Source organism: Nematolebias whitei, chromosome 19 (genome assembly GCF_014905685.2).
Source record: "Nematolebias whitei isolate Nwh7 chromosome 19, NemWhi1, whole genome shotgun sequence".
NCBI lineage: Eukaryota > Metazoa > Chordata > Actinopteri > Cyprinodontiformes > Rivulidae > Nematolebias > Nematolebias whitei.
Genome location: NC_056516.1, coordinates 31,064,813 through 31,077,559, shown reverse-complemented (window position 1 = coordinate 31,077,559; position 12,747 = coordinate 31,064,813). Strand labels below are relative to the sequence as shown.

Here is a 12,747-nt window from a genome sequence, read left to right as displayed (position 1 = left end):
TAATGGCCTTGCACCCTCATACCTCTCCGACCTCCTTCATCCTTATACTCCTTCTCGGGCCTTGAGATCATCAGACCAGTTGCTTTTGGCCGTACTAAAATCCAGGCTGAAGCTCAGAGGAGATCGGGCGTTTTCAGTCATGGGCACTAAACTCTGGAACAAGCTGCCCATCAACATTCGACAGTCCACCTCAGTCTCTATTTTTAAATCTCTCCTCAAAACACATCTGTACTCACTGGCATTTAACACAGTGTGATCTCATTTGGTATTTCGTCGTTGATGATGGTGTTCATCCATTTTGCTTTTACTCCCTGATATTTAACGCAGGGTGATTTGATTTAGTATTTAATTGTTTCTCGTTACATTTTATGCTTTTATTCATGTTGCTGTAATATCTTGTTATTACTATTTGATGCTGAGATCTTTTTTGGTAAGCACTTTGATAACAGTTACTGTTTTAAATGTGCTATATAAATAAATGTGACTTGGCTTACAGTTGGTCTGCCAACCGCCATAAAACAAAAGAAGAAGAAGAAGAAGAAGAAGAAGAATGTTTGCCTTAGATTTTTGCCACTGCCTGACAGACCGAGCTCAGGGCAAACGCGCCCATTACAGCAGAAAAGGGCACTTCCTGGTTGGATGGACCAGCTTCGCTCGGTTGTTTCCCGTAGATGTTACCGAGCTGAAAGTACCGAAACTGTAGTCGTTTTTTAAAAAGCTTTTTCTCTTTATTTAATTAACGAATTAACACCTTATCGAAACTGTGGCGGCAGTAAGAGCGGGCGCAGTTCAGAGCAGCTCCCCGGGTTTCGGTGAGGTTAGCCGGGGTTTAGCTAACACGAACACGGCGGCGGAGCGGACCGGTGGACCTCCGCTTGGTGGTTTTTATCCCCCCAAAACATTGAAACTACGTGGACTTCAAGATCTGTCGACTGAGTTAGGAGACTGAGAGGTGGGTTGCTAAGTAGTTAGAAGTTTTACTTTAAATACAAGATTAAAAAAAAAAAAAAAGATTTTCAGCCATCCAAGTATCCTGAGCTGCTCCTGCTGCCTGAGCGAACTTCCTGGTAGAGATAATTTTAAGTATTAATTTTTTTATTATTAAGAAAATCAACTAAATGAGCGCCGTTTAGCCTTTGCTTGTCATCCTGAAACCAGTTTAATTATTAAAAACAGGCTTTCTGATTCATAACTCCTTTTAAAATTCACTCATGTTAATTAATGATAATTTTGAAGTTATTCTCATATTTCTGTTCCACGGTATCAAATTAACAAAGCAGAGCTGAGTGAATTAGTTGGATTAATACTCTTTTTGAGACATTCTAGGGGATCATTGTTTACTTTTGCAAGACATCACCACATGTACAGATCATTTAAAGCCCAATTAAACGATCACTCCTATATTATAGTATATGCTGCAACAAATATTAGTGTTAATACGCAGTTATTATACAGTCAGTTCAATTCAGTTGTTTTCTAAAGCACCAAGTCACAACAGAAGTTGTCTCAGGACACTGAACAGAAACATTCGCATACATAAAAATTCAATTAGTAACATTATTTATCACAGTTTGATACCTAAAAAGTAATATTTGCAGAATAGAAGACTATTGTTGATCAGCTGTTTTTACAAAGCAAACGCCTGCTGCAATGTCCTGCTGTTTAAAACCACGTGTTTGTATTAATTATGTTGTTTTTACATGTATGACCTATGCAAACATTTAAACCAAGCACACCCTATGGCAACTACACTTCCTGACCACAGCAAACCGGCCTGAACTCCCAGCTTCGTTCACAAAACTGCACAAGATCTGGACTTTAAAAAAAATTACATGCAAAACCTAATGTAGGTAGATGGATGAATATATAATTTATGAAACCCAAGGGAAATTTAAGACACTGAAACCCCATAAAGACCCCCTAAAATAAAATAATGTACCAAACCCAGCACTGTTCGAAGTAGCAACAAAAATAATCTGCTTTTAGCTTTAGGAGAGCTAAATTACCAGTAAAGTGGCTTTAAAATGACACATAACCAGTTAAAGACTGAGATATGTTTCTTGTAACGTTGACCGACATCAAATGTTTAATTTAAACCCAGACTGGAATATTTGGTTTTTGACACTCTGAAGCTTAATTTGATTAATTTACAGTCAGTGCAACATAAAAAAAACTTTAAATTTAAACGGTAAAATAGAAAATTGACATGCTTTACCTTGACTAAATCACATTATTAGTTTTAATTGGTATGTAATGGTGTAAATTATTTTAGTTTCTACAGTTAGGCCTTTTTAATTTTGGGTTCTTTGCTTTTAGACACAACAGAACTTTAATTGAACGCAATAAAAATCGCACATCAGTATTTTACAAAATGCTTTAAGTCTCTTACGCTTCTCTAAATCATACATATTTTGTAATAACATATTTTTTAATTTTATTGTTTTACTTGTTGCCTTCGTATTATTTACACAGAATATTTGATCAGATAGACCGGAGACGGTGGTTGTTTTTGTCTTTTGGTGACTTTTACGTCACCTGTCAGTCATGTTGCTAATCTTGCAGTGTCACCCTTTATTTCCTGGGCAAGTAAAACACTCCAAGGAACAAATTAAATACAGCGACTGTAATAAATTAATGTTTGTAGCATAGACGCTCACATCTATGGACCAGACCAGAATCTTTGCTTTCAGTTGCCGTATTTTAATTAAAGCTGTATTATTTTGCTGTTTGTGGTGCCATCGTTGCTTCACTTCACATTCCAGCGGCAGGCTGTCGAACTACCCGTAAATAATCAACGAGTTTCTGAATGTGAGGCAGCTTGGGGCTACGGGATTTTCTCCCAGGCTGCAGTTTCTCCTCTAACTGGAGCCTTTTTGCTTTGGGTCCGCTCCGTTTGACGGGTGGGATGAGTTTCTGTTTTTGCTCTGGTGGGTTTCTGTTTCATCAAATCATCTTCAGCAGACGGGCTAAGAACTGGGAGTGCTCGATCCTGATGGAGTGAGTCGTTTAAATCCAACCTGCCCGAGTCAAACGATGTGGATCTACTCGAAAATACAATTTTTACAGCGCTCCTGCTCCGGCTGAGTTCAGACATTAATGCCTGCGCCTCCTCACACCTTGGCGTTGGTTTACGTGTTGCCATGCTATTGGATATATTTTATATATTGTTAAAAAGTAAATGACAAAAACAAATGGTGTGGTTGCAATGTTTACAATATGATAGGTTTCTTGTGAACGAGACGCTCATCGTGACTGACGTCTCTTTGTGGCTCGTCAATCTTCAGCTCGACTCGGCTCAATTGGAACTGCGACCTGTAGGTCCAAAGAACCGAGGCTGATTACCCAAAAGAAAGTCTCTAATCCTGCGCTGAGTTGACTTGAGTATACCATGGGCGAGTGAAACCCATGAAAAAGAGCCTTAAATGTGTCGTTTTGGAGGTTTTTGTGAAAACTGATGACTAATGATTACCTTGAAAGTGTACGTTTTTGGGGGAATTAAATGTTCTTAACTGTCCGGATTGTTGGTTAAGCCTTAAATATTGTGGACGCAAAATCAAGATGAGATTGCTTCTAAATTATTCTTGCGGAAAAATGTATTTATCTGGAAATTACAAAGAAACTTTTCTTCTTTGTGTCAGATTTTTATTGTGAGAATGCGTCAAAATTCAACCATCCAATTATCTTTTCAGATAAAAAAAAAACGTTCTGTTTATTCTAGTGTGCCTTATTTGCATATAATCCAGGCCTCTTTTTGAGCATTTTAGTACCTTTTTGAAGTCGCACCATCTTTAATTTCTTTCCTGCACGCGTTTAGACCTGCTGGCTTCTTCATGAGTCTGCAGTCTGCTCACGCTGCAGCCCGCTGTAGTTCAGGACAAACGTTGAGGCTTTAAAGGTCGAACGGGTGAACTACAGTCTCTGAATCCATCAGTAGGCTCCTCTGTTTGTTGGGATGTTTTGTCCTTTGGGATCAGACCAGTCAGTGTTTGTTCTTCCTCCTCAGTATTTACTAGACCTGTCGCGATAAATCAATTAATCGCATCATAAATGAAAATTATCAACCTTGTTTTCATTTATCGGCTTTATCGTTTCTTCGTGTCTCTCTCTTTCTACTGAAGACACTGGATGACAAAAGACTCAACTCCGGTTGACCCTTCCCGTTTTCTTTTTTCTCTTTTCTTTTAAAATCAGTTTAAATCGTCCGAAATCGCGTTTTTGGATCGTTAAAAGCAGCTAGGGCGAGAAGCTAAGCTACGAGCTAAGCTAACAGGCCGGGCGGGGGGGGGGGGAACCTTTGTCTTGTCGAAGCTCCAGAATTCACGGTTGAAACCCGTGCCTTCATGTAAAAAGTTGTTTTTCTCTGTAAAAAGAAGCTGAGAACTTGTTTACTGATTTTTTTTTTTTAATTAAAAGGTTTGTGTGAAAAATGCTATGCTAAGGAACTCAAACCACACCGAGCGTCCGCCATTTTAAGAACCAAAAAAAAAGGGAGAGACAGCCCATGTCACGTCAAGGGGTCTCCCTCCCATTTTTCTTAGAGACACGCTGCTCGCCCCCTCACTATCCATCCTTCGGTTCAGTCTTATACTGCCATCTGGTGGTCAAAAGAAGTTATTACACAAAACAATTACCAACATTTCTTCTTAAGTTTGACAATAATTACTAATTATTGTCAAATTTCAAGCAATATTATCGTTTATCACAATAATTTCTGAGACAATTAATCGCCCAGCAACATTTGTTATCGTGACAGGCCTATTATTAATTTATATTCCGAGACATGTTGCATTATAAAAGCCTGTATTTTTCTAATATCCCTTGAGGACAATTTGGCTACACTGACTTCTAGTTGTTGTGGCACAGACTGGGCTGTAATTGATGTAAAACGAATCCACCAGCAGATGAACAGTTTATGCAGTCTACAGTGTTCTTGGGATCCTAATTCTTTTATCCATCTTCTCTCTTTGCAGTATGCAGTTGGAGCCACGGGTAGCGTAGAATGAAGAGCCCGGCGCACCGCACCAGAGACATCGAGCGGCAGCCCGGCTATCTGAAGCCCGAGCACTGCGTCCCTCCCCCGCCCCGCAGCGGCTCGGACACCATGTGGTTCATCCGCGACGGCTGCGGCATCGCGTGCGGCGTCATCACCTGGCTCCTGGTCGTCTACGCCGAGTTCGTGGTGATGTTCGTGATGCTGCTGCCGGCCAAAAACGTGGTCTACAGCCTCTTCAACGGCGTGCTCTTCAACGGCCTCGCCTTCCTCGCTCTGGCCTCCCACGCCAAGGCCATGTGCACAGACCCGGTCAGTCACATTGAGTGTAGACCCCCAGACACATTCCCAATTAAATCTGTGATCAAACTATTAATTATTGTGTATTTAATCACAGTTTGAGTGATTTAAAAAAACTTTTTTTTTTAGAAGAAGTGGGTAAACGAGCTGGATGTTTTTGTATTTAACGTGCAGGTATTAGTTACAGCGATGACTGCGTTCACTTGGATATGAAAAGACGCCCCATGTCCAGCAATCACTGTGCGAGGGGCGGGGGACACCCTGGAGGTGTCGCAATTCCATCACAGGACACGTTGACAGTCATATCAGCTGCATTTCAAAAGCCGATACGCGAAAATAGCCACGGGAGGACTCGCTGTTCATTTCTTTGAAATTTAACAAGCTAACCACCTAAAAACAATTATTTGTTTGCTCGACATTATATTAAAGGTGTGTCTCAGTTGAACTTTTACTTAATAAATGCACTTTAATGGTCAAATCAGCTGCATTTCGCTGGGGTGGTGCAGCAAAAAAAATTTTTTCATTTTTTTTTCATTTAGCCTTTATTTATACAGGTAGTCTCATTGAGCCACGAGAACTCATTTTCAAGAGAGACCTGTTTTAGGGAGCACATGAAATGAAATGAAGCTGATTTGACATTTGCTCCAGTTGAGCTGGACAAAGGTGGCAGGCTTTGGCAAGCCATTAATAGCCACTTTTACCTATTACATAACACAACGGCATGCCATACTGCTCGAGTGCCATTTAGCAGCTGAAAATGGTCGCGTTCAATATTTTCAGTGTCAGAATGAATGAAAACGGTCAAATCTCAGCATAAGTTGGTTTATAATTATGGGGAAAAAAATCATAAATATGTTGCTTCGGTGTGCAAGTCGCAGAGCATGTAAATTATGTACACAAAAAACCACGACTTACAGGGTGAAAAAAATACAGTATTTATTTGAATTGAAACCCTTGAGGATGTCTGAATTAACCACCACCAATTTTGTTTTTACAATCTGATTCTAATACTTAACGCTGTCATTCACTTGGAGATAAAATACTTTTAGTATTTCAGTTTAAAGCTTTTTAAAGCTCTATTTGCTGTAACTTATTAGATATTTTTACAGGAATATGTTTGATTTAGATTAAAAAAAAAAGGTCTTGTTTATTTTAAGTCAGTTTCATAAATTAGTAGAACTTTCCTCTAAAAATATTAGTCTTTTGAGTTGTTTGTCTTCAAAAAGTTCTCACGGTGGATTTAAAAATGATCCTCGGTGGAAACTTCAATCGTCTCGTTTCACAGGGAGCTGTGCCCAAAGGGAACGCAACCAAAGAATTCATCGAAAGCCTGCAGCTCAAACCAGGACAGGTGGTGTACAAGTGTCCGAAGTGCTGCAGCATCAAGCCTGACAGAGCCCACCACTGCAGGTAGGAGACGTCTCCCTCTGACAACATCTCTAGACTCTCCTCGGGGTGTGTGTGTGTGTGTGTGTGTGTGCAGCTTGATAACAGGGATTCCCTCTGTGGTTGCTCGTGTTTCTCTGGGATTTGGAGGCATGAAAATTGCAACAAAAAACACCCCAGAGTAATTAAATGTTAATGCACTGAGCTGCTAGGCGTTAGACTTTTTTAAAATGATGTGTTTTTGAAGATAAACTACATTAAGACACTTTGATATGTGGATAAATCTCCTTCAGATAGAAAAGACAGACAAACTAAGCACCTGGTGTGAGTTTCTGCTTTATATGATCAATTAAACGTTGTAAAAACCACCGCCCTGCTCCGAGTCTCACATCCGTCGTCTGAAAATGTGGCACGACAGAAAGGACTGACGGGGTTGGTGTTGCTTTTCATCCAGGGAGTGATAAAACGCTCCATGTTCATAAACGGCACATTTTCTAGCTGCAGTTTGTCGTCTTCACTGATCTGTGTCCCCCGCAGTGTTTGTAAACGCTGCATCAGAAAGATGGACCACCACTGTCCCTGGGTGAACAACTGTGTTGGAGAAAACAACCAGAAATACTTTGTGCTCTTCACTGTGAGTCTGAAAAGAAGAAAACTACAAGGAGTAACGGAAACGGCAAAAAGTATTTAATTTACATGAACTGCGTCTCTGCTTTCAGATGTACATCGCGATAATATCCCTTCACGCATTGATGATGGTGGCCTTCCACTTTGTCTTCTGCTTTGAAGCCGACTGGGGAAGTAAGTATTACAGAGGATGAGGATCCACCAAAAGTTGGTGAATTTTCAATAAAAATAAAAAAGATTCCCGTAGATGTGAAATATTGAGCTGACAAAATGCTTTAAATGTGCAGACAGCTGTTTAAAAGTCTTGACATTATCCTCCTCCTTCCTTCATTTGTTGCTTAAATTAACATTTTCCTAATGAGTTGATTTTATCCTTTTGTAGTTTTAAGTGTCTTCCAGCGGAGGGCGAAACTATAAATCTATTTAGAGTAAAATAGACATTCTTTTACAAGTTTTAGAGCTTCCTTGTGATACACAAGTCACTGTTATGTGAGCACACTGCAAATTTGTCCTGTAAGCTTTTTTTTAAAGTTTCTGTGAAAACTTGTGTAAAATCCTAAAGTAAGCAAATACTTCTTGAAATTAGCTTGTATGAATAATACTCAGTTTGGGTAAAGATTTTCTACGTGTTAGAAGTCAAATTTTCTTAGATGAAGCATAAAACATCATAAAATCAGATCAATGAAGGCAGCAAAACACGCATTTAAGAAAATATTTCTTAAGGACCGCAATCTTTGCTTGTAAAAAGTGCTGTTTTCTTTAATTTAAGACAATTTAGTTTAGTTTAAAGGCACACGGTGCTTAGATTCATACGCTAGTTTTAAGAATTTGAGCCAAGAAACATATATTTTTTTCTCAAAACGATAAAATTTGATCACATTTAGGAATATTTGGATTATTTCAAGTAGTGCTGTTTTTGCAGTGCATGAAAATCCAGTTTGTGCAACTTGAACAGCGTCGGCTCTATTTAAACTGCTGTCACACTTTGATTTATTTATTTTAACCATATATCTCTATTCCTACAGCAGATATTTAAAGGATATTTTATTTTCCAGATTAGAAAACTTGACTACCTAAAACAACAGCACCAAGTCCTCACGCCTTAACTCGACCCGTTTCAGGCCTCCGAATGATCAGAGACACGTTTATGATGTCACGAGAACCAAATAATCCCTCAGGTCAGCGTTTTTGCAGACGCTCAAACGGATCCTCTTTCAGCCTCTCGGGTCTTTGTAAAACAGACAAAACAAAGTTTCTTTGACGAAACTGTTATTAAAAGACACCACAGTGATCCAGATGATCATATATGGTCGAGAATCATCAGTGAGGAAGATCTAAAGCTGTATATGTACAGAAAATATCTACTACTAAAGTAAACAGATTATTTATAACCCATAATCTGAGACGTTCAGGCTCCTGATCACAGAGAGCGTCGATGAATCGTGCAAAGCTTGATTTTAATGTGATGACTCTCTACAGAGTGCAGCGGCTTCTCTCCACCGGTGACGGTCGTCCTCCTCATCCTTCTCAGCTTCGAGGGCCTCCTCTTCCTCATCTTCACCGCGGTCATGTTTGGGACTCAGGTCCACTCCATCTGCTCCGACGAGACGGTGAGTGGTCCCATCGTCCCCAAGTTTCTTTTAATCTTACTATTCAGTCAGCTTCATGATATTTTTTTGTACTTTTTGAAGCTTTAAATACATTTTGCTGCATCAGCTGGTTTAGATTTTATGTTTATTGTTTTCCAGGTTTGGTTAAATATGGAAAAACGATAGGATTTCCAAACTTTATTCTATTTTCTACAAGAGAAAAGTCAAAATTTCTGTTCCAAGTGTTTTTTTTAATAAACTAAATTACTCCCAATGGCAGCAGCTATGTGTAGAAAAAAGGATTTTATAAACCCAAAATTAAAAAGATGCTTTATCAGAGCGGATCATTTATTACTAGGAGTGTAACAAGTTGTCTAAGACTCGGTCCTGTACAGTAATGTAGGATTTGTTGAGTGGTGAATTCACTGTAAAATAAAAACGTCACACTTTACTATCTTTTAATCCAATGTGACAAACACCTCCCAATAAAAAGCAAAATAAAAAAATCAAACTTCTCAGCTAGCTGACTGTTAGGTTCAGAAAATAAAGCTGGATATCTGGGATGATGAATACCGTATTTTCTGCCGTACACGTCGCACCGCCCTAATAAGTCGCATCAGTCCAAATATGTTTAACAAAATGGAAAAATCTATAAATATATCGTATATAATATTCGCCGTATCCGTCGTGTTTGTTACGCGTCACCACTGACAAGCCGGAAATGTGGGCCGGTGTTGTGCCAAAAATTGATTGGCTGCCAAATGGAGGCCACGGGAGTGTGCATGCAGGACTTTAACAAGAATTTAACAAGATTCACATTTGAAAACAATTATTTGTTTGCTCAGAATTATAGAAAAGGTGTGTCTCAGTCTAACTTTTCCTCAATAAATGCACTTTGACGGTCAAATCAGCTGAATTTCAAAAGCTGATACGCGGAAGTAGGAACTCTGTGAGGGACGAGTTGCTGTGCGCTTCTTCGAAATTTAACAAGATAGGCACCTAAAAACAATTATTTTTTTGCTTGACTTTACTATAAAGTTGTGGCCCAGTCTAACGTTTGCTAAATAAAAAGGACTTTAAGACGGTCAAATCAGCTGAATTTCAAAAGTATTCGCTGCCTCGGTGCTCCCGGGAGTGTGCAGACATGGAGGAAAAAAGGTGGAGGAACGCTGCGCGTTTCTTGGAAATTTAACAAGAAAAGCACCTAAAAACAATTTTGTTTGCTCGACATTATAGCAAAGGAGTGTCTCAGTTGAACTTTTACTTAATAAATGCACATTAATGGTCAAATTAGCTGCATTTCACGGGGCGGTGCAGTGAAATGAAGCTGAGCTCCAAGCAGCGAGCAGAACGAAGGTGGGAGGCTACGGCAAGCCGATTGTGTCATTAATAGCTGGCAAAGTTTCTCAGTCATCCAGGACACGGTAAATTCAAAAAAGTTCAAGACAAAAACAATAAAGTATATAGTATAATAAATAAAGTCCAGTTGTTTTTGTCTTGAACTTTATTGAATTTGTCATTATGTCACTTTTACGTATTACATGATACAACAGCATACCTTATTGCGCCTACTACTCTGCTGCCATCTAGTGGCTGAAAATGGTACTGTTGAATTTTCTCAGTCAGAATAAATGAAAACGGTCTTCTCTCAGCCAAAAATTGTTTATAAATGTGGGAAAAAATCCATAAATATGTCACTTAAGTGTATAAGTCGCAGGGTATGTAAATTATGCAAAGAACCGCAACTTATAGGGCGAAAAATACGGTAAGTACACGTCTTTCTCGGAGCAGATTTGGTTCTCTGAAGCAGCCATGCTTTCAATGTAGAGCTGTAGAGCCCAGTCCTGGGCCACTATCCTGCAGGTTTTAGTTGTTTTCCTTGTTGTCAGCTGGTCTTCAGGTTCTGCAGAAACCCGGTCTGGTGTGCTCAAAGCAGAGAAGCATCAAACCTGCAGGATAGAGGCCCTGGAGGACCAGGGATGGGCACCACAGAGGGTTTAGTTTTACTCCACTTCTGTTGTAAGAGACGGCATGAAGCATTACAAATATAAACTGAAGGCTATCAAAAGTTGACCCACCTCTAACTGAGCATTTATTTTACTCTAAATGGCGACATCAGTTTACAGAATAAAGTTTGATCAAATTGTAATATTTTTATTAAAAAGGTTCAAATTTTAAAGAAAAAACACGTGTTTTTTTTCTCCTGCCGTTCATTTTTGTACACATTTTTCTTTTCATAGTACTTAATAAAACTCCACAGTCCAAGCCTTCTGTAAATTCACATGAAACGTTTGCACTTTGACATGAGAACTGTCGTTAATCCAGCCACGGTTCTCGTCTAATACGTCTTTTTTTTTCAAGACTTCCCCCGGTAAACGCCTCGTCTCATTTATTGCCGTCGTTTGTAGAGCTAATTGAGCTTTATCCTCGTATTCTGTCCGGATGTGCCCTAAAGTTCACCTCCCTGCAGACCGGCTCCTTTAGATTATTTATAAATTGGTTTGGATTTCCCAAAACGAAACGTAAATGAGGAAAAGGTAGCGCAGTGTAGGAGCAGGTAATCTGCTTCCAGCCCTCTGAGGCGTCCACCCACGAGGATGACTCACGGTGCCGTTATATTCACTACAAACAGCTGTTTCAGTCAGTTTCTGTGAAATGGAGCCTGCAGTCATCTGTTGTGTTGGTGCAGCTTGTCTGAGCGTATTTATATAGATTTGTGTTGCTTTTGTTTAAAGCGAGTGAATCACAAACACCTGATTTATGAAACAAAAAGGATCAATTTCCCCGCTGGCTCATCTGAAGCTGACATGGCATCCTTCCCTCTGCAGGGCATCGAGCAGCTTAAGAAGGAGGAGAGAAGATGGGCCAAAAGGTCCAAATGGATGAACATGAAGGTGGTGTTCGGCCACCCGTTCTCGATAGCTTGGCTCAGCCCGTTCGCGACGCCGGGCCACGGCAAGACGGACGTGTACCAGTATATAGTGTAAATGCTGGAAACTAACCGTGACCTGGACATGACCTCGTTTTAACCACTTGGTTTTCCTTCCTTCATGAATTCTGAACATTTCAGGGGTTCTGTCGCATGTTTTTATGGTTTTCCTTCTTGGTGCTGAATGAGATTAACGAAGTGATCCAGTTGAGCTACGACTCGACGAGAACAGAAGTCACACCAGAAGCTCCTCACGCTGGAGAAATGTCTGCAGTGCGTCTGATCATTTCCTTCTTTTCAACGTTAAATAATGTGAACTGACGTCCAGATTTATTTACTTTTCTTTTGATCCAGAACATAAATACCTGGTTCTGTCTTCCTGTAAACTATTTTTTTTTTGGTTTGTTTTGCTGCAGATTTGCCTTAGAACAGTTCATTAGTAGATTTTTTAAAAAGATGTTTCTATTTATTGCCTTAAAGTGACAGTCCCGGTGATCACAGGTTTAACAGGTGATCGGTGCAGCCTTTTCCGATTGGTGGATTTGTTCCGGTGATTATGTTTTAGGAGTTTTATCCATTTTTCTTTGGCTCCGCCTCCATTTGCAGGCCATAAAATCAGAACAAATCACGTATAAGGAGCATTTGATTTATCTTTTTTTTTTTTTTTTATTATTATTATGTTAAGAAAGATGGTGAAACAATAACCACACTGAGCTATAACCCTTAAAACATTTGTATCGGTGGAGCTGCTGTTGGGATCGTTTCTGGATCAACCAAACAAACAAAAAGTAAAAGAAATCAAAACCCTCAGTTAGTTTGGTGCAGTCTTCAGCTTGTGATTATTAGGGACAGAAATCCTGCCTTCTTCACAGACTGCAGCTCCGTTAAGAGTTGCATCGATGAGATTCTTAAAACAAAAAAACAGA

At 39.6% G+C, this 12,747-nt stretch overlaps 1 protein-coding gene across 1 annotated transcript; it reads left to right on the top strand.

The window, feature by feature from the left end:
- Nucleotides 1-820: 820 nt before the first annotated feature.
- zdhhc3b (zinc finger DHHC-type palmitoyltransferase 3b) lies at nt 821-11,879 on the top strand. Its single transcript, XM_037692730.1, has 7 exons — nt 821-952; nt 4,971-5,302; nt 6,576-6,700; nt 7,214-7,310; nt 7,396-7,477; nt 8,783-8,913; nt 11,721-11,879. The coding sequence occupies exons 2-7, from the start codon at nt 5,000-5,002 to the stop codon at nt 11,877-11,879; spliced, it is 897 nt and encodes a 298-aa protein (XP_037548658.1). The 5' UTR covers nt 821-952; nt 4,971-4,999.
- The last annotated feature ends 868 nt before the right edge of the window (nt 11,880-12,747 follow it).

Bases quoted from the DNA above. Each gene is read 5' to 3' on its own strand.
- zdhhc3b (XM_037692730.1), top strand. From the start codon at position 5,000: ATGAAGAGCCCGGCGCACCGCACCAGAGACATCGAGCGGCAGCCCGGC. The intron at 7,311-7,395 runs GTGAGTCTGAAA...CTCTGCTTTCAG, and splicing joins AATACTTTGTGCTCTTCACT to ATGTACATCGCGATAATATC. The intron at 8,914-11,720 runs GTGAGTGGTCCC...TTCCCTCTGCAG, and splicing joins CCATCTGCTCCGACGAGACG to GGCATCGAGCAGCTTAAGAA.